The sequence below is a fragment of the Lissotriton helveticus genome, chromosome 9 (assembly GCF_964261635.1).
Source record: "Lissotriton helveticus chromosome 9, aLisHel1.1, whole genome shotgun sequence".
Lineage (NCBI taxonomy): Eukaryota > Metazoa > Chordata > Amphibia > Caudata > Salamandridae > Lissotriton > Lissotriton helveticus.
Window position 1 is genome coordinate 464,963,549 of NC_136070.1, and position 21,795 is coordinate 464,985,343.

Consider the following 21,795-nt stretch of genomic DNA (forward strand, 5'->3'; position numbering starts at 1 on the left):
AGTCACTCCTACAGCATCCGGCTCTTCTTCCTGGCAGAATGTCCTCAGTCCAGAAGTGTTCTGATTTCGGGGTGTCAGAGCTCTAATACTTATACCACTTTCTGCCTTTAAAGTAGGCACATTTCAAAGGAAAGTCTTTGTAGTGCACAAGACCCTGCCTCTCCCTGACCTGGCTCCAGACACACTACCGGAGGGTGGAGACAGCTTTGTATGAGGACAGGCACAGCCCTATTCAAGTGTTAGTGACAACTCCTCTCACCACTCTAGCATCAGCCTGGAGATGGGCCATCAGGATATGCAAGGCACACCTTAGCTCCCTTTGTTTGACTGTCTATAGTGAATGCACAAGAGGCCAACTGTCAGCCAACCCATTCTACAGAAAAGCAGAGGCACAGAATGGTTAAGCAAGAAAATGCCAGCTTTCTAAAGGTGCCATTTTCAAACACGCAATATAAAAACCAACTTCACCAAAACATGTATTTTTCAATTGTGAGTTCAGAGACCCCAAACTCCAAATCTCTATCTGCTCCCAATGGGAAAAAACACTTAAATATATTTCTAGGCAATTCCCATGTTACCCCATGGTAGAGATAGACCTTGTAATAGTGAAAAAATAAATTAGCAGTATTCCACTATTAGGACAGGTAAACACACCAATACATTTCCTACCTTTAAAATAGACTGCACCCGGCCCATGGTACCGCCTTGGGCCTACCTTTAGGGGTGACTTACATGTAGTAAAAGTGAATATTTGGGCCTGCCAGGTGGAAATGGCAGTTTAAAACTGCTCTCACAGACACTGCAGTGGCAGGTCCGAGACATATTTGCAGGGCTACTTATGTGGGTGGCACAATCAGTGCTGCAGGCACACTTGTAGCATTTGATTTCCAGACCCTGGGCACACCTAGTGCACTTTACTAGAGACTTACTAGTAAATCAAATCTGCCAATCACGAATAAACCAACCACCAGCACTATTTAGAAAGAGAGCATAGGCACTTTAGCATTGGTTTGCAGTGGTAAAGTACTCGGAGTCCTAAAGCCAACAAAAACAGGTCAGAAAAAATAGGAGGAAGAAAGCAAAAAGTTTGGAAATAATCCTGCAAAGAGGGGCAGCCTCAACATCCTTAATGGGTCCAGCCCAATTTACAAAATAGAATTAGTTTGAAAACTAAAATAAGAGTATGTTGGACTCTTCTGGGTGGCGGGTGCGCCAAGCATAGACCTTTGTCCTGGCTGCCAATAGTTTTGACACATTTTTCCAGTACTAATTACTGGGTAGTCCTGCTTCCACACATTCTACTTCGGGGTAATGAAATAATAACAGATCATCCGTGCAAACGAGTTACTTCTACTTTATTTAATAAGGCATACTGTTTTGCATATAATAAAAGTTTTTGGAAAGACCTATGATCAGCCTACAAATTCTTCATGATTGAGATAACATTCCATCCATCAATAGAGACCGCTTCTAAGCCTCTTGTGATAAGTTACATACATTCATGTGTATTTCTGCATGACTTTTTTTCTTTTTTAAATTTTTTAACTGGTACTTCTGTTTTAATACAGATTGCGAAACTACCCCTCTGGTCGGCCTCTCCGTTTCAGGTGCAAATCCCATTTGGTTTAATATTTATTTAATTTACCTTTATGCACCTACAATACAATTTTTACGTTTGGTTTTCTTTTTTTGAAAATGTGATGTTTGAAACATAAACATTACATTGAACAATATTTCTTCTCAAACAAATATTACAGTGTTCATTTGTCCACGCCAGTCACATGCATACATTTATGGGCCTAACTTGGTTTCTGAAGTTTCTCTTAACTGACTCATGCATAGGCCAGACTTTGCAATGCCAACGAACAGAAAGAGATCAGCTATGCAGATCTCACCACAGTGAACTTGATGGTGCTGAAATCAGACACACACACACCAGGATTTTCATGCTTTGAATGCACCTACCAGATTTAGTGAAACAGCTCATAATATACTGAATTATTTTGCCTCCCAACAGTCATTTGCTGGGTGAGTGCTGTGAAAAGGCCACGGCACGATTATCGTTAGGTGGGTAGGTGTGCTTTGTGTACATACTTGCTCATCTTGGCTGCATTAGGTGGCAGAGGGTGTAGTGTGCTTGGGGATACATGCAGGATTTCCCTAGCAGTAGACGGCTGCTTGTTAATCTGTGTTAGTTGGCCCCGATGGGCAGTAAGCACAGTGAGCTCCAGTTTGGCTATGCTGTTGGCAGAAGTGCCCTATATGTACCCAGGTTGAAGGGTTCAAGTGTAGATTAAACCATTGGAAGAGAGTTCCTGAAGAAAGAGAAATTACTCTTTGTAAACTGTTTTGTTCTTGCTTAAGTAATGTGTTGAAATACTTTAACAAATAAACCGCATATTTCACTTGGTTTGTGTTTACCCTAGCCCTGCTTGTTCAAATGTGCTGTATCATACTTACCTATCTGAACATCTAATTCTTTATCTTGAGACCCATTCATCTCCTGTTGATACACAAACTGTTTTTAAGGTCCGTTTTACTGAAAGGACTTACTGCCTTCTTTTGTTTCAGAAAGCACAAGTTTGCTCACTGCCTAACAACAAAATATGTTCTTTATCTTTCCCCTACCATCTTGAGAATCCCTCTTGTCATGCGATTTTCAACATATTTCCATCTTTGACTTCTGCTAACTTCACTCTGACTGATCTTTTACCATAAAAGGTCCCAGTGTTCTTCTTTGATGTGCCCTTTCCCTTATGAGCCAAAATTTAGGGAAATTTGCATATACATCACATGCAGTAGTGTTTGTGGTCATGTAGGATAGATATAACCAGCCTGTCACCAGTCCATGGTGTGTGTTGTCATTCAGAGTTAATTTCCACATTTTTCGACTCTATCCTACATTTTTATTCTTGATTATCAAATTAATCTCCCAAGAAATAATGCAAGTGTCAAGTACTGTATCCATATGCTTTTTTGCCAACAAAACTCTTGGGGCCAGTTGGCCTTATATCTAAGTAGACCATGCAAACCCGATATCACTGCCTACTGCCAGGAATTTTCCTAATACAAAGTATAAAAGTCAGATGCCAAATTAAGGCATAGGTTCCTAACTTTCCCTAATGCAGTCCAGGCACCTATGCATCTGCTCTGTCTGGAGCACATCCTGAGAATTGTGCAGGTCTCCAAAAAATCGAGCAGCTACCAGTTTCTGAGTCCGTCTGTGGATTCTTCTTCCAGTCTTCTTTCACAATGGCCATTAGTAACACCGTATTCACCCTTGTCTAGAGACACACAATATTCTTCTATTTCGAGAATATGTAGTGGTCAGCGGTCCAGCAACTCCCTGGCACAACACAATAGACTGAATTTCTCCACCTATATGAAGCACACTTTGGCTAAGTTTTAAAGGACCCTTCTTAGCACTGACATTCCATTGACGGAACGAGAGTGGAGAACATCTAAAACAGAAATACTGGCCAAAGCGCAACAGTGGATTGCTTCGAAGCTGGGCTTGTAGTGTATAAGCCCGCACACATGCAATGCCTTCCTAACAGTCAGCTAAGCCATACCCAGTTCAGACTAATCACATGTGGAAGCAGAGGTTTCTTTTGTCCTTGCCACATTATTTGAAATTCTCCCTGCAGCAAGGATGTTGAATAGAAACTAGTATTTTACAAATGCCACAAATCTGATTTGGGAAGTCTGGACTGAAGTAGCTATATCATTATAGAAATAAAGACACACTTCCTTCATCCTTTTTAGACACCAAAGAAGACAAATGTGTGGTTGCCAGAACATTAGGGATTGAAATGCATATTTCATTTCCTGGTTTCAAACCGTTGCATAGATTCACTGAATGGACTTTTAAAGGGGCTGTTGCCTGAATTTGTCTAATTCTGTGAGCAGCATTGTGCCAGCCACTTTTAGTGAGAAGCTGAATTGTTGTCAGTAGAGTACTCCGTAGACAGGTGTACGTGGAGTAATGTAGCACCCTCCCCAAAAATATTTTTGCTAAGTATATTTATGCTCCTTCACCTGAATAGAATAAACACATTTAACCTCTCTATTTTACTCACTGATTTTAGTATTTATCTTATAAAATGTATTTCTGTTCCAGTTGGTGCAGCACATTCCTGAAGCTAGCCTGAATTATCAAAAGGTTCCTCCTGGATCAACAGCGTACAGAGATTTTGATCACAACATGAATGATAGCAGAGACGATGACTTGTCAAAAAGAAGAATGAGGAATAGAGAAGAGGTATTCTCAGTTAGTGCCGTTAATCCCTCAAAATGTCTGTTTATTTTATTTATGTAAATGTGGAGCTTTATATGAAATATTACATCTGAGTATTGAACCTTTACACAAACGGTGTGGTCATACCATCAGTGCCCTTATCTTCTCCCACATAAGATGTTCACACCAGCTTGGGAGAAAACTAGAATAACATGCAGAAAAAAATTGAAAGCACTGGTTCATTGATGGTCCCTTGCAAGGTCTGTTTCAGTATTCCCTGGTGGTGCTCCATTACCCGCTCTATTTTCTCAGGGTGAGGTGACTGGATATTAAATTAAAAAGTATTCATTGGGTGTGGGTCATATTTTTTTTTATGGCATTCAGGTGGATTTTTGCACCATGAGGATTATATCTCTATTTTCTTCCTTGATTACAATTAAAGTTGTCAATTTTAATATGCGCCATTCCTACAGTTAGCAATTCTTTGACACCGACTCCAATGTGTTTGTAGTGCATGAGACCAGATCAGTTGATCAGTAATCGCACATTGTGTGATTTTGCGTTCACTGTTAAAAAAAAAGATTTGTTCCCTATGGATTATTTTTATTTTACATTTCAAAATTATAGATCATGCCAAAACATGTAGACCAACTCAGTTATTGTGAAAACTAACAAATTGTATTGCTAACAGTGAGCAAAAAAGGCTGAGTACAAGAAACCGTCAAAATACAAATTGTATGTTGGTATTGATCCATATTCCATCCATTCATCATTAGTCTCTGATTATTTAGAAAACTGTTCCATGCAGCGCACAAATACGTTCTGTAGTGGAAGCAATGCAGTGTTTCATGCAATGTGTAACAGCCTTTTGAACTGTTTTGAAAGCCACTTGAGAAAGCGGATTAAAATAAGTGAGAACTCCATGGAAAATGTTGTCCAACTAAAGTGGGCAATATGCTTCTATTATTTTTAATTATTCTTTTTTGAACATATAACCGGTAATGGAAGACACAAGTTCAGTCCAATTGCTTGTCTGGTGTAACATATTAGCATTCTGACATGAATAATTTAAAGGTAAAATGAGCGAAGCCAGAGCCCCAGGCTTCTGGTTCCCTGGGACATGTGGTGTGGGTCAAGTTCTAGCACCAGTAGTAGCACATCCCATCCTGTGATCTGGGTATCCCCCCATCTTTTGAGCATGTTATGTTATGTTATGTTATGTGGTTTTTATTAGGCGCGCAAATGCTCCAGCTAAGGAGCGTCTTGGCGCCATCAGATAACCTATCCTCATAGGCTGCTTCTCACAGCGTCATACCTTCCGAGAACATCCCTGGTATGATGTAGGAGTACAAGCCTGATACCAGCTATTAGCTAAAGGAGATATCTCCCCCGTATTGAAATATATACCCTTCCATCTAGCTGCCGGTACTCTAGTGCAGGGAGGCGAATGACAGCAGTGCAGGGATATGGTGGTAGCTTTTTCCTGAGCACCTAACGAGCGTGGTAGGGTAGGCAAACCATCAACATCAGGCTAATCCCCTGCCAGGATCAGCGGTCGACTTGAGTTGCAGGAGTAGGGGTAGGGAGTGCCTCCAAAAGTGCCGAAGTCACCCAGAACCGGTTGCTCCACTCGCCCGCGGCCCTCCTTGGTGTGCCCTGTCACATTGTGCCTGGATCTCCTGCATTCTGTGCCATTCTGCTGCCTGATATCGTATCCCCTCCTTGGTGTTCCCTGTCGCATTGTGCCCGGATCTCCTGCTTTCTGTGCCATTCTGCTGCCTGGTATCGTATCCCCTGCATTCTGTGCCACTCTGCTCCCCCGTGCCTGGTATCGTATCTCCTGCATTCTGTGGCTTAATTTATCGCATTAGTTTTGGTTTGTGCCAGCGACCCCCTTGTGCCTGCATCATTATTGTGCCTGTATCATTGTTGTGCTGTTGTGCCCTTAGCCCGTCTCTCCTTCCCGTTCCCTGCCGCGGCCCCACCCCCGCTCCCTCCAGCTTCCCCAAACCGATCCCCTCCCCACTCACCACCCCGCTCCCGCCTCCCAGCTGCTCCTCCCTCCCACAAACAACATAAGGCCATACCCGCGGGGCGAGGAGTTGTGACCGACCTGACCTGGTCAGAACCGGTCGCTCCACTCGCCCGCGGCCCTCCTTGGTGTGCCCTGTCGCATTGTGCCTGGATCTCCTGCTTTCTGTGCCATTCTGCTGCCTGGTATCGTATCCCCTGCATTCTGTGCCACTCTGCTCCCCCGCGCCTGGTATCGTATCTCCTGCATTCTGTGGCTTAATTTATCGCATTAGTTTTGGTTTGTGCCAGCGACCCCCTTGTGCCTGCATCATTGTTGTGCCTGTATCATTGTTGTGCTGTTGTGCCCTTAGCCCGTCTCTCCTTCCCGTTCCCTGCCGAGGCCCCACCTCCGCTCCCTCCAGCATCCCCGAACCGATCCCCTCCCCACTCACCACCCCGCTCCCGCCTCCCAGCTGCTCCTCCCTCGCCCCGCCCCCCTTCACTCTCCACTTATGGCAGAGTGGCAAACGCGCAGCGTTCACACGCAGCGGACGCGCCCCATGCGCGCCAGAGGCGCGCCAAAGGTAAGCCCGTCTACGCCCGTCCGCGCCTGGACCGCGCCAAGCGCCAGACCCCCTGGCCCCCGCAAATACCACCCTTCCCGCCTAACATACGACGCCGCCATCCTCACTGCACTCAACACCGGCCGACTCCCCGACTGCCACCGAGCCGCCCCAGGACGTACCCATGGACCCTTCACCTGCCAATCCTGCACGTTCTGCTACATCAGGACCCACACTACAACCAATAACGCCAAACAGAGCTCAAACAACAACCACCTGAAGTGCATCCTGCTCAACACCCGCTCGATCCACAAACACGCCATTGAGCTATGGAACCTACTCGACACCACAACTCCGGACGTCGCCTTCCTCACGGAAACCTGGATGAACGCCTCATCAGCGCCCGACATCGCCATAGCCATCCCGGATGGATACAAGATCATCCGTAGAGACCGCATCAACAAAACAGGAGGAGGCATCGCCATCGTTCACAAGAACACCATCCGCATCACGACCAGCTCCGACGACACCATCACAACCGCAGAACACCTTCACTTCCAGATACACACTGACCCCAAGACCACACTCAAAGGCACCCTCATTTACAGACCCCCAGGACCCCGCATACAATTCAGCGAAGACATCGCTGACTTCGTCAGCCCACACGCCCTCCCCTCCGATGACTATATTCTCCTTGGGGACCTCAACTTCCACCTGGAGAATAACAACAACAACAACACCTCCACCCTGCTGGACAACCTCGCCAATCTCGGACTCAAACAACTAGTAAACACCCCCACACACTCGACCCAATCTTCTCCTCCAGCAAGCACATCTCCTTCAATCACGCCACGGGACTCCACTGGACAGACCACAGCTGCGTCCACTTCAGCTTCAGAAAGACCACGACCCACCTCCACCCGCAACAAGTTCCTCGTAGAAGCTGGAACAAAATTACCACCGACCAGCTCACCACATCTCTGAACCAAAACCCTCCCGCCAGACCAACGAACCCAAATCAAGCAGCCATCAATCTCACCCAATGGATCACCCACTGCGCTGACGAACTAGCACCCTTGAAAAACCCTCCCATCAAGCGAGGAAGCAAAAAAGCCCATTGGTTCAACGACGACCTCAAGAACTCCAAAAAGAACTGCCGCTCCTTTGAGTTAGCCTGGCGAAGAAACCCAACCACAGACAACATGACCGCCCTCAAGAACGCCACCCGCAAACACCACCAGCTGATCCGCACCACCAAAAAATCAGCATTCAAGGATCGACTAGACAACAACGCCCACAACAGCAAGGAACTCTTCAGCATTGTCAAAGAGCTCACCAATCCCAGCGCCGGCAACAACGACATCACTCCCTCTCAAAACCTCTGCAACTCTCTAGCCTCATTCTTCCACAGCAAGATCGCCGACATACATAACAGCTTCGGCGACCTGACCACTCCCCCAACCACAGAACCGAAGCCCCTCACCACCACCCTCCGCGCCTGGACCCCGATCAGCACCGAAGTCACAATCCGCACGATGAACTCCATCCCCTCCTGATCGCCAACCGACCCATGCCCACATCACATCTTCAACAAGGCCAACTCCATTATCGCCCCCCAACTCCGGGACATCATCAACTGCTCCTTCAACACCGCTACCTTCCCGGAAAGCTGGAAACATGCCGAACTCAGTGCCCTCCTGAAGAAACCTACAGCAGACCCCACAGAGCTTAAGAACTACCGCCCCATCTCGCTCCTCCCATTCCCTGCCAAAGTCATAGAGAAGACCGTCAACAGTCAGCTCGCCGCCTTCCTTGAGTCTAACAATTCCCTCGACCCCTCACAGTCCGGTTTCCGAGCCAACCACAGCACCGAGACCGCCCTCATTGCAGCCACAGACGACATCCGGGCACTGCTCGACAAAGGGGAAACAGTGGCCCTCATCCTCCTAGACCTCTCCGCAGCGTTCGACACAGTCTGCCACCGCACCTTTGTACAACGCCTCAAGAACGTCGGGATACAAGATAAGGCCTTGGATTGGATCATCTCGTTCCTCACCGGAAGAACCCAGAGAGTCCGCCTCCCCCCTTTCAGATCAGAGGCCACCGAAGTCATATGCGGCGTACCACAAGGATCATCGCTCAGCCCCACCCTCTTCAACGTCTACATGAGTCCCCTCGCATCCATCGCACGCCAACACAACCTCAACATCATCTCCTATGCAGACGACACCCAACTGATCCTCTCCCTCACCAAGGACCCAACCACCGCCAAAACCAACCTACACGAAGGGATGAAAGACGTAGCCGAGTGGATGAAGAACAGCCGTCTAAAACTGAATTCAGACAAGACGGAAGCCCTCATCCTAGGTTCATCCCCCTCTGCCTGGGACGACTCATGGTGGCCCCCGGCCCTAGGCAGCGCACCCAAACCAACGGACCATGCTCGCAACTTGGGATTCATCCTAGACTCCTCCCTCTCGATGACCAGACAAGTCAACGCCGTCTCATCATCATGTTTTAACATCCTACGCATGCTCCGAAAGATCTTCCGATGGATCCCCACCGAAACAAGGAAGACGATCACCCAAGCACTTGTCACCAGCCGACTGGACTACGGAAACACCCTCTACGCCGGAACCACAGCCAAATTACAGAAAAGACTTCAACGCATTCAGAACGCCTCCGCTAGACTCATCCTAGACATACCCCGCCACAACCACATATCCGGCCACCTGAGAGACCTGCACTGGCTCCCCGTCAACAAGAGAATCACGTTCCGTCTCCTCACCCACGCACACAAGGCCCTCCACGACCTTGGACCCAGATACCTCAACACTCGCCTGACCTTTTACACCCCCACCCGCCAACTACGATCATCCAACCAAGCCCTCGCCGCGATTCCACGCATCCGAAGAGCCACCATGGGAGGAAGATCCTTCTCCTACTTAGCGGCCAAGACCTGGAACTACCTCACCACCCACCTCCGCCTTACACAGAACCACCTCTCCTTCAGAAAGCAACTCAAGACCTGGCTGTTCGATCAGTAGCGAACCCCTCTCCCTTAAGCGCCTTGAAACCCTCTGGGTGAGTAGCGCGCTATACAAATTTCTTGACTTGACTTGACATAGTGTCACCATCGCCAGCGGCACATCACTGGTCCTCCTCTATCAATACTATACAGTCCATAGCAACCAGAGGTTGCATACCCTAGTCATCACTCCAAGGCTTGCATCTCAGATAACTGTAAACCATCTTACTTTTGAACCGATGGTGCACATCTCAACACTATGCTGCTTTGAGGGGTTAAAAGGAATAGTCCGGCCCCATACTAAGGTTTATACTGTTTCAGATTTTGCAGCTTTTTCAGCTTCTGGAGTAGCACAAGATGGAACCAGAGAACAGATCTTTGACATGAAGGACCAAACGTATGATCACCTAGTTCCCAGTGCCAGCAGAACCTCCGTATCTGACCTTTCACATTTATTCAGGACTTCAATGTGACTTCTTCACCTACTTTCCTGCAGTGGACACTTGCCCATTTTTTGACCCAACACAGCCTAGCCTTGATGATGATGATCATCATCATCATCATTATACTTATTCTAAGATTAGTGCCTAAAGAAAAGAATTTACATTATATACTTTAAGAAAGTTCTTGCCATATGCTGAAGCTACATCTCTTAAACCTGTGAGGTGTCCAGCAGTAAGTACAACCTTTGTACATTATCATCAAGATAGAGTTAACATTTAGTCCTTTGATCAGTGTGGTTATAAAACGAGCCACCTTTCACCTATCAAACACTGCCTACTTCTAAGTGAATCAGTAGCAAACACAGAACAAGCACCCTTCTGTATATGTGCTCACCCATCAATTCAGTTCTGTAATGTTTCAGATTCATTTAACAGAGGAAATCGACTTGACTCCTTTGTAACTTCTTTTTTTATTGACTGAATTTAAGGATAGGGTCAGATGTATCAACCCGCTTAGCACTTGAAAACACTTGTCTCTCACCAAATCACAGGGTTTGCAACTGCTAAATGGCGATTTTCACATACACTAAACCCAGTTAACATTTTGGTAATCAGCACTACCATTTAGCAATAGGTTAGCGAATCGCTATATTGATTTCGAAATGCATTATGCATCGCTGTTTGGAAGGGATACGTTTGGGCATCCCTTCCAAATGCTGATTAATAAAGCAATGTATCAGTGTTTTGCTACCAAAATCTGGTCGCAAAACATGAAAAAAAATGTTTGAGACTGCGAATTAGCCCGCCGACCACTGTCAACTCTTAGTCAGACTTTTTTAAAACTAAAATAATTTTCTTTAAAGCAGACTTGTCCCATCAAAATGGGCACATAAAAAACATAAAGTACTTGATTTAAATGCGGCAGGACACCATTCCAGTGATGACATCTGAACATAGTGATTCGCAATTCGTGACCTACCTCAAGAATATTCATAAGGTATGTTGGATCGCAAATCATTATGATTCGGAGTTTTGTGAAGTGACCTATTAGTAATTTGGTCCGAAAAGTACTATTGCGACCCAAGTGTGTATAGTACATCTGGCCCACAGACTCTTTTATATTCCAGCCTTGATAAAGTCAATAGTTTTAGCTTTTGTACAGCTAAAGATTTCAAGAACCTAATGCAGTAGCAGCTAACACTTCGAGAACAGATGCACGTTTTGGACAGAAGCAACACATGCTTTTCTATACACATAGGGCATATGCCCCACAGAGAGCAGAATTGTATGGAAGACTTCCTTAAACACTTCTAGGCACAGTGATAGCAGTGCAGGTTTAAATCATGCCCTGGAACATGACCAGCAGCAGGACAAACTCTCTCACTCAAACCACAAGAGCAATGATGCATTCTTATCATAACCTAACAACATGTCCTCCAGTAGTGCATGTTTTTCCCCTCATACGAGCAGCACTAGCTCAGTTAACCTTACTTTCAGCTAGTTATTCGTAATCCAAATGGAAACGTGCAGATCGTGCAACTTGGTGTGGAAAGAAAGTGATACCTGGCACTAAAATGGGAAGTATTTGGTAATTGTATTGACACTGGCAGCCTTCTCGCTTTGACATGTCATCCAGAATACCTCAACCAACCCAACTTCCAATCGCTGAATCATCCCCTGACCCTCTGCTCCCTGGGGTACAATGGAAGGGAAGTGGGGCATTGTAATGGTCTCATCATTCAGTAGTTAAATGGGAATTCTCTTGAATTTTGAACCGGTAATGTTGAACTGAAAAGTTTCAAAGGCTTTTAATGATGTGACGTTTGTGCTCTCTTTCAGGTAATTTTTGACAATCTCATGTTAAATCCAGTTTCACAACTGTCACATACTATAAGGGCACATACAGAGAATCTTGCTGAGAAAATGAAGTAAGTTGTACTTGTAAAAAATGTCAGTAGGAAATGTCTTTATTTGGTTAAAAATATGATTTTGAACTAATTGTGGAATTTTGGGTGTTTTCAGGGTTCTATTTCAAAATAAGGAAAAAAGTTGGGAGGAAATCGAAGCTAAAATTAACTCTGAAAATGAAGTGCCAATATTAAAGACCTCCAATAAGGTATTTCATCTTGCAATAAAATGTTATTAGTCTTAATGCTGTTATGGAAATACATTTTGTAAACCCACTAAAGTTTGGAAAGTTGCAATCTTAGTATACAGGAATAGTTTTGAGAGAGACCTAAGAAATGGAGTCCTAACTAGAATGGTCTGTTAGCACCGGAGTAAATTATATAACGTACACTTCTGAGAAGCAACTCAATTTTGCTTATCAAGCTAGACCTATTGGCTTGCTTGTTTCAGAACGGTTTTTGGAAGAGGTGTCATGTATACAAAAGTTAATTTTATTGCAAGAAAGATGATGCTTTTAAAAAATACACACTTCTTATAATCCTGCATGTGTGTAAAATATGCATCATGCCCATGACACATAAGTGCTACGGAAATCCTTAGCTCCTATTTCATTTATATTACATTTTTACATAGCATGTCTGCACCCGGTGATATTAGAGCACTTTACAATAGAGCATCATATTGTATGAGGTAGACATCAACAAATAATGACCGTAACAGGGTAGGAGGCACAATAATGTGAAAAGCATCACATAATTATATTTGTAAGGCACTTTAGTGAGTATAGTGTGCGTCGTGCGATTGGTGATGGATAAATTCAAAAGCTGGATTATTTACAAAATAAATTCGGATTAGCCAGTGTATGGTAAGAACAAAAAGGTCAGCGTTGTTACATGTCTGCAAAGAATACAAAAAGGGAGGGATAAAATATTAGGAAAACTTTGAGGGAGTTCCATATTTTATGATTACCCTTGAAATGGATTGTTTCACAGCTTGAGAAATTCAGAATTTTGACGTTTCCAACATGAAGTATATTACCTTGAACGGTCTAGTTAGTTTGCAGACATGTTGAAGTAGTTGGCGAGGTAGTGTGGGTTTTTCTGGTGTACTGCTTTGTGAGCTAGAAAACACTTTTTGAACTTGATTTTAGTTTTGCTGTTGAATGTACATCCTGTACTCTGTACTACATATCTATATTACCCCTGTGACCCCAGCATGAGTACAACAACAATCCTCTCCCGAAGTGTTTGCAGAAGCAATGGTGTTGAGTAATTTGCTTTTTCAGTCGCATCTGTGTTGGTGTTAGGGTTAGTGGAACTTCAATGTAGAAATAGATAGTTCACAAGCTGGTTTCTATTACGTTTTTAGTGGGTGAACACTTATTACTGGGAGAAGGGTGAGTTACAGTAGTATTATGAATGGCACCAGAAATGGAGCACTCCAGTAAACTTCAATGAGAAGTAGACATTAAAGTGTTGATCCACAGCCATAAGTTTGGACTAGTATATGACCTTTATTATGGGTTTGACTGGTTACATTTGAGAAAAACTATGGAACTTGAGAAGGACATGGAGATCTGTTGTAGATAATTTAAGTAGGTAGCAGGACACGTCTTCAGGTTATTAGGATGGATTTATTAAGTTACATAAAATAAGACAGCAGAGCAGCAAACCTCACAGCTGACCAGACCATCAACTGCCAAGGCTGGAATCCTCACATACAAGATAGAACACTCTTAGGTAGTAGGGGAGGTAGAGAAGGTAGAGACACTTAGAAAGGACTACAGACACCAAGTAGTCATATTGAATGAAGTATACACATAAGACATGATCACATAGTGTCTACATTTGATATTGCACCAGTCCGTTTCGAGGTAGACTGTGAAAATGTTGTGTAGTGAAAGAGCGAGGTTCAAATAATATGTTTGCTAGATGCCCTAAAAAGTTAGTTTTTAATTTGGAGAAATTATAAATGATGCGTAGATATGTGGTATTCGAAGAGGAGAGAGGAGCAGCTTCTTGGAGACAGTCAAAGGTGGTGTAGGAAGTTGTTTGAACTTGCTTTCATTCCGTTGTGTTCCTGAAGATGATGGCTATGCTGACAACAAGGTGTATGTCTTTTGTCTCATGATGGCTTATCCTTGTGAGATTAGGAATTCTAATATTGATTGGGAGTGAAGGTTCAGCCACAATTTTGTTATGTATAGCATATCTTAGCTGTGCATCTCTGTGACTGAGGCAATGTTGTCAAGACGAGGGTTTGCTTATCTTATTTTGTGGATCATGAAGAATATATTGTGCTTCCTATAGTTGTCACTGTCAATTTTAGCTATCAATTCTAGCTATCTAAGAAAGTTGGGTGAGCATCAGAGCGATTGATGTAAATAAGGTTATGAGTATTTACGTTTTCATCCTAGGACCTTCTTTTGTTTCTAGATTTTCAAATTGGCCAAATCTTCTGTATTTGTGACTGTAGGTATATTTAGACCGATACATCCTAAATAAAGAGCCTAGTAAAGGCAAACTGGGTAGAGAGAAGAGTTAGTTTTTAAAGAGCTTAGGCTATTTGCCGGTAGTAAATAAAGGGCCTCATTGTAATGTTGGTGGGACCGCCACCGACAGACCATCGGTGGCAGTCCCACTGACAGGCAACCCTTTCAGTCCGACTGCCACATTACAAAGCTGGCGGTTGGACCCTTGTCTGTTGGGGCACGATGCGCCGCCTCCACCAAGATCAGTGATCCCAACTGGGCAGCGGTTTGAATTGCGATCCCAAATGGGGGCAGTGCTGTGGCAGACACTGCCGTCTGGATTACGATGTCCCTTTCCGTTAGCCTTTCAGGGCAGTCTGACCGCCATGAAAAGGATGTCAGAAAGGGACTTTGGGTGCCCCAAACAGGAGCCCCGCCCCTCGTGGGCCACTTCAAAGTATCCCTGGGGGCACATGTAGTGCCGCCACACACATCCATGCACCGTGAGCCATCCACCACATGGTGCATGGATGTGCTCAAAGTGCTCTTTTACGTGGCAGCTTGTGCGGCAGCCCTTTTCCTAGGCCACAGCAGAAGCAGCAGCGTAAAGGAGCACTTTCCGAATGCCACCACGGCGGTCATATTGTAATTGGATGCCTATCGGGCGGCCTCATGACCACCACAACAGCAGACTATGGTCCTACCTCCTTATATAAGTGGGCCCAAATTGTTTAGAAAAATGAGGATTGAGACTATTGGTTTAGTGAAAAAGTTTAATGTAAGAAAGGCATGTAACCAACACAGTATTAGGCAATATATTGGTGTTGGATGAAAAGGTAAAGAAGATTATCTGCATGTCAGACTGTGGGTGCTGAGTGGGGTGAGATGGGGCGCGTCAAAGTAGTACAGGAGGGGTCTCTTACCCGCTGATAATTGAAATGAGAAGCGCTCTCTTCCAAAGAGGTTGCTGAATTTTAGCAGAGCCACCAAGTGAGTGAGCAATAGGCTTAATGTTATACGAATTTTAGTATATTCCATTGAGTTTACATCCGCACCAAGTGCACCACAAAAAGTCCAGGAATAAATTACAGATAATTTTTTAACAGACATGGAGTGGGTATATAGGCGACATTCTCAGTGGAGATGAATAGGGTGTAATCAGAACTGAGTAGGCACATTGAGCATGTATTATAAAACACGTCCTTTGAGTTATTTGTCTTGGAAATGTTGGAGATTTGCCAAAATGTGCCAGTAATACAAAAGCAAACATATGACTTATGTATCACTTACTATACTCAAGTAAGTGTATACTTCTCTTCCTTTAGGGGTATGAGTGCGGCCATCCAAGGGTACCTTAATGAGTGCATCAGTGCAATGTGTGATGCAAAATTGACAGCAACTAAAGTGCTGCTAATCCAGCATTCCTGCCTCTGTAAACAACACTACAGCATGCATCATTTCCACAAATGAGTTATAAAAGACTGTAAATGTAATCAGCCATATTTTAAAAAGCAATTACATTTCCATATTGAGGCAGGTAGAGTCCCTTTGGAGTGGCTGAAACATTTAATATCAAAGTCCTTTTCCACTTTCAGTAAGCCACACTGTCCCAACAGTGCTCTGCAGTTCGCTCATGCAGTTAACTTATCCATCAGGGTATGGTCATGCAGTAAAGCTATTTGCCAATGTCATCTTCATGTGAGAGAACAATCTGGCAAGAACCCATATTACTATATTGTGGTACATTTCTGAAGGAAACCTTAACCTGTGTTGGCCCAGTTGTAAGTTCGCAGTTTGTTCTCAACAACATAAAGTGGCATCAAAAGTGAACTGATACATTGATAGATCACTTGCAGTGGGCAAGTCTAAAGTACCAACGTTAATCTTAGACTGCCATTCACAATGACTGTTAAAAGAACCAAACCTTTAAGCAACTGAGAATCCTTTCTCACTTAACAAGAGAGCACGTTTCCTAGTCCTTCAGGTAAAATAAATTGTGTATCCAGTGAGAGCGTTGCAATGGCTATCTTGCGCTCGTTTCTGGGCCCATTGAGCTTGGAAGCTGGGAAGGTCTTGTACCACACTAGCCAGTTTGAGATGGAATCATGCATGTTGAGGATGAATGCACACTTCGTGCATCAATAAAAGACAAGGATCTTAAGGTCTCTATGTATGTAACAGCAGAGCTGCACAGCAATATTACCTTGTCACTGTTGACCTAATAGATGGGTTGTGTTGTTACTTTCATTCAAATTGCAGTATTTATTTCAAGGTCAGAAAAGACAAGGATACTCACTTGTGATCAAAGGGGTCATACAATGCCTGAGCTTCCAGATCAACTGCGAAAAAGTTGCAAAGACTGCATGTGTGGTTTGGTATATAAATATACCTTCTATACTTGTGAGGATTTTGACATACTAGAAATAATTCAGCATGGTTGGTTGTGGAACAATGTCGCTTGTTGCTTAGATCAAACATGGTAATAGTTGTTGTCATTATACTGGGATCAACGTCAATCTGTAACAGCTCAGAAGTCTTCTAGCCACTAGGGTAACACTGAAGCTGCATTGTTGGCACTAGATCTAGTTTTGTTTTTCAAATAACGTGCTTTATGAGCCCACAATCCGTAACCTGGCATTGCAGCACACCAGGGTGGCATTCGGCCACTCCTGGTGGGGCCTGTTGATGAAGCATGCCACCAACCATGTTGGTGAGTGAGGGCTTTCAAATCAACCTAAAAAGGTTTCCTTCCCAAGCCACTTAGACTGTGAGCCTGACTACTTGCTTACTCCTTTTTGTAGTCATTTGTGTTGTGACGCTTCTCTGTTGTTCTATTGAAATTTCGCCTGAGGGGAATAGGAGCGTTTCTCGTTTCCTTTCCTCTCTCGTTGTTACAAGTTTACTTGTGCATGTATACACACATTCGGGCATGGTATGTGTTCACTTTAGTCCTTGACTATCTGTGTCCAGTCTGAAGCAATAAGTGAGTAGGGGTGGGAGGTCTTGAATTTTTTTCCCACTTGTAGCAATTACAAATCACATATTCATATGCATAGCTGCTAGATGGGCTCCTGTCATGTTGCACCTCACGCCAATTCTTGCCTTTCAGCCAACAGCACTTTGCATTTTGGAACTTTTAGTTTAATTGTTAATGCTATAAGTATATGTTTAAAAATTCTAGTGGGCAATGTGACGTATGCTAAAAGGACACGATTAGCTGAAAACTTTACGCAAGATATTGATCCACTTGACAACTATGAATATTCATCCCAACAACATAGTCATGCCAGACAGACATAAATTGTGAAATGCTTCTGCCGCTTTGCTATTAAGCAATCTTCCCCCCCTCTTCCTAATTACCCTTAGTGAATATTGTTTTTACCTAATGATGTTCATTCTTAGGCATCTGTAGCATCCTTTGCTTTGCTTTCTGATTCTTGTAGTCCTGAATTGTAATGTGAAAAATGTAAGTACAAATACCAGAATGGAAAGTAAAAACTCATTCCTGACTTGTGGCATCTTGAGATTCCTAATGTAGTCACAACTTGATGAATTGAAGAAAAGTACATAACCAATAAGCTACCTGCCATTGTTGGTATTGGTCCATTTTTTGTGTGTCATTTCATCATTGTAGTAGTTTTCTAAATTAGTAGTTGCTGCAGTTGTAGTTCTTCTGTGCTCATAGTAGTTGTCTGCAGTAAGTCGCACTCCTGTCTTGGTTTTTGGTTTTGAAAATTTGGCTAATCTATACCTCTGTCTCCATGGTTCAGAGAGTTGAGTCAGTCTATGCACATTGCAGGAGAGGTCAGTTAGTTTACCACAGTGAGAAATGGTAAAGCTTTGGCACCATGCACTAGTGGTGACACGACACTGAGGCAGAAGTTTGGCAATCTTGGATAATGAATGGTATCCCATCTCAGAATCCTGCCAGCACCTGGTCAGGTACTCCCCATTTAGGTGTAATGCTTCATCGGATGGTAAACAGTGCTTATGCAGCTCCAGAGCTTGCTTGAAGAGGCTCCAGGGCTTGCCACACTTGACAGGGTCTTGCTAGGACAAAAGAAGACCTCCATGCAGAATCATACATCTATTACGTTATGCAGTGGAAAGTCTATTCTTGGAGGACGGTTTCAATTTCACATCACTATTGAGAGTTCTAATCAACATGCAGAATCGTACATCTCCTACGTAATGCAATGGAAAGTCTATTCTTGGTGGACAGTTTAAATTTCACATCACTAATGAGAGTTCTAATCAACCTATGACTGTACTGTTGACTGACCAACATGTTAATGACAGAACAAACAATGGCTACCTTTTGTTCCTGACCTGCCTGCCCCTAGATAGTTCCCACAAGATCCTGTCCCCTGAGAGAACCTCTGCTGACGGCTTTCCTAAAGTAAGATCAAAAAAGCCTCTTGTGAGGTAATATTTGTTTTTGTGCTTTTGCAAGCTTCTCCCTTCAAGTAGATTTACGCCAGCTACCGCCATATTAATACATATCTTTATTACCTACAAACATTTTATATTTAATTTTTCTTTTTTAGGAAATAAGCTGCATCTTGAAAGAACTAAGACGAGTTCAGAAACAGTTAGAAGGTAGGTTGTTGCTGTGCATGTTTCGGTTTCCTTTTCAGAACTTTCTGGTGGGATGCGCTTTGTAGCTGCTGACTGTGATGGCATGCTGGTAGATCTGGTATTCCTTGTTATAATAATGTGTAAACATCTGGGAGGTTACTAAACAAATTCAGCTTTCATTAAGGGAGATTTTGAGATGTTCATATATTACAGGATTAGACACTCACTTTCCTTGTTGGTACCTGGGCTCCCAGTCTAGCCTGAAACATTTTACCTATTGTACAGTCTTATAGGCATGCTAAGTGGGGAGCAGATTAGTCTAGATTATGTACAAAGGTACCCAGATACACAAAGTTTGGTTGGCATTTAGAAGTCCAGTTTGCCAGGAGCAGGCCAGACCACTTACCTTGTCAGGTGATGGGTGGCAATAGGTGTGTGACCAAACCAAGCAGGGTTCTTAACGTCAAACATAAGTAGCTTCAGTTCAGATACCTTCATCAAATGTACATACCCAAACACGTAAGGGTCTTGTGACTGTTGTCGATCTTTAGATGCTGATTTCATGTATCTTACTCTGTGTTGTGCCACAGAGCAGCAATATTAAATGATCTAGCTGACTTGCTTGATGCCATTTCCAAAATGTGAGTCCCACCTGAACTGCTGGTGATGGTGGCCTGACTGAGTATGCACCTAACATCGGCTAATTGTTGGAATTATACTAATGTTTGCTAAATGAGGAATCGATGTATATTGGTTTATAGCTATGCTGCTATAAATGAAGTATAGGTCCCGACCACATGTAATGAGTTCAAAGACTCCTACTCAGACAATCTTCCACTGGTCTCTAGACCACTTGATAACTGACCTCTCTGAGAGAGTACTTGAATGACACTGATCGTACAGAAGATGTTGTATAAATTGTGGCTTAGTATATACATGCTAGACAACAGTGGTTGGGGCAGAATAGCTATGGGGGAGAGGTTGGGCCATTCACTCTGACCTGTGTTGATTTGTGTAGAACACTGTCATGATTTGTATGTGTGATTAAAAAAAGACTTGGAGCATAACCATAATGCTTCCAGTTAGTTTGTAGGAGCAGAGGTGTTGAAATTCTCAGCAAACGGAGACTCATAGCCTTGAGACAGTGGACCATTCTGGCTTGTGATTTATTTAAACATTTATGATTTCAAGCATTGACCCATGTTATTAGGGTGCACAGTATTGGTGGGTAATTCTTAAATTTGTCTGAACCAGTTCCTCTGATTAAATCACTATCAGACACGAACTGTGTTCCAGTTAGAAACCAGAGTAAAGTCTGCTCAGTGGCTGTGAATGAAAAATGTTTGTGATTACCAACACAGGTATTAATCAGGATGACCTAATCATTGTGCCTTTATCAACTTTAAAATTATTGAATAAAAAAACTTTTTTGAGCGCAAATGGCTACAGGGGTATAGTAATTTCCTTCTCAAACCTGCAATGTCATCCTCTTTCAAAAGGGAAGTTGGACAGAAAAGAGCTGTCACAGATTTAGACAAGGCAGTGGTCCAGTGCTGATGCATAGCAAGACAGATAGCAGGAAAGCTGCACTGGAAGCAGTGTGAAACCAGGGGCACCTTTTACCAAAAAACAGACAACAGAATGGAGGCCATTACATGGACTCTCATCTTAAAAATTGAGAGCAAAATAACCAAACATTGGCAAAGCCTGCAGGACACTCCTTTAAATGGCTGACCTACTGGCATTGCCTTTTGCTTTTTTTGAAACTGGCATGGGTATGCACAGTCACCCTTCTTGGAAAAGATTTAATTAAAAGGGAATTCCATTCCAAGATGGCCACCAAATGTGAGTGTTGTGACACGTGCACACACAAAGTTGTGAATGCATCAAGAAAGGTGATGGTCAGAGTTTAATTACCATTCTAACATGACAGATAGTCATGCTAGAATGGTAAATTAAAATGGTTGCTTGGTGGTTGTGCTTGCAAATCTAGGGAGTAGGTGAAGTGTGCTCTGGTCTTAGTGAGTGGTTTAGGTGCAAGGTGTCTGGGGACCAGTGGCAATAACCACATTGTGTGCCCTTTTGAGCATGTCCAAAGGAGTTTCCCAGTGCATACCTTGGGTCACAATATATCAAAACATAACCAAGGAAATTAACTTTGTTGAATGAAAGGTATGGATGTTTATTCACACCACAAAATAGCTTGAAAGAATGTTGTGGTGATTCAAAACCTAAAAACCTCAGACATTTGCATGGTCCCATGCCACCATGTATTGCCCATGACCTCAGACGTCTCAAAATTCAAATCCCTATCGACATTACTGGTCTGGTAAAACCAATTGCTCTTCTATATGTCTGCTTGGTGACAATAGAAATACAGCCTTGACCATTACAGGGACTGATGGATGCAAAATGCAGCCTTCCATCCCATTAGAAACTGTTAAGTAGCTGCCTGCAAGTAAAGTTGCAGGAGCCTTTTATTTCCCATATACTGTCAACGTATCAGAAATGGCATCAACAATGACATGTTTGATGACTTTATATATCAATCAATC

The 21,795-nt window shown here is 43.5% G+C and overlaps 1 protein-coding gene across 2 annotated transcripts in view; it reads left to right on the forward strand.

Moving 5' to 3' along the window:
• The window catches only part of CEP170B (centrosomal protein 170B), a 420,899-nt gene that overhangs the window by 373,295 nt on the left and 25,809 nt on the right, over positions 1-21,795 (forward strand). For both annotated transcript variants that reach the window (XM_078660287.1, XM_078660288.1), the window contains exons 15-18: positions 4,121-4,261; positions 12,124-12,212; positions 12,307-12,400; positions 19,210-19,261. In XM_078660287.1, coding sequence (XP_078516413.1) covers positions 4,121-4,261; positions 12,124-12,212; positions 12,307-12,400; positions 19,210-19,261 — 376 coding nt within the window. The remainder of the gene's footprint in view (positions 1-4,120; positions 4,262-12,123; positions 12,213-12,306; positions 12,401-19,209; positions 19,262-21,795) is intronic.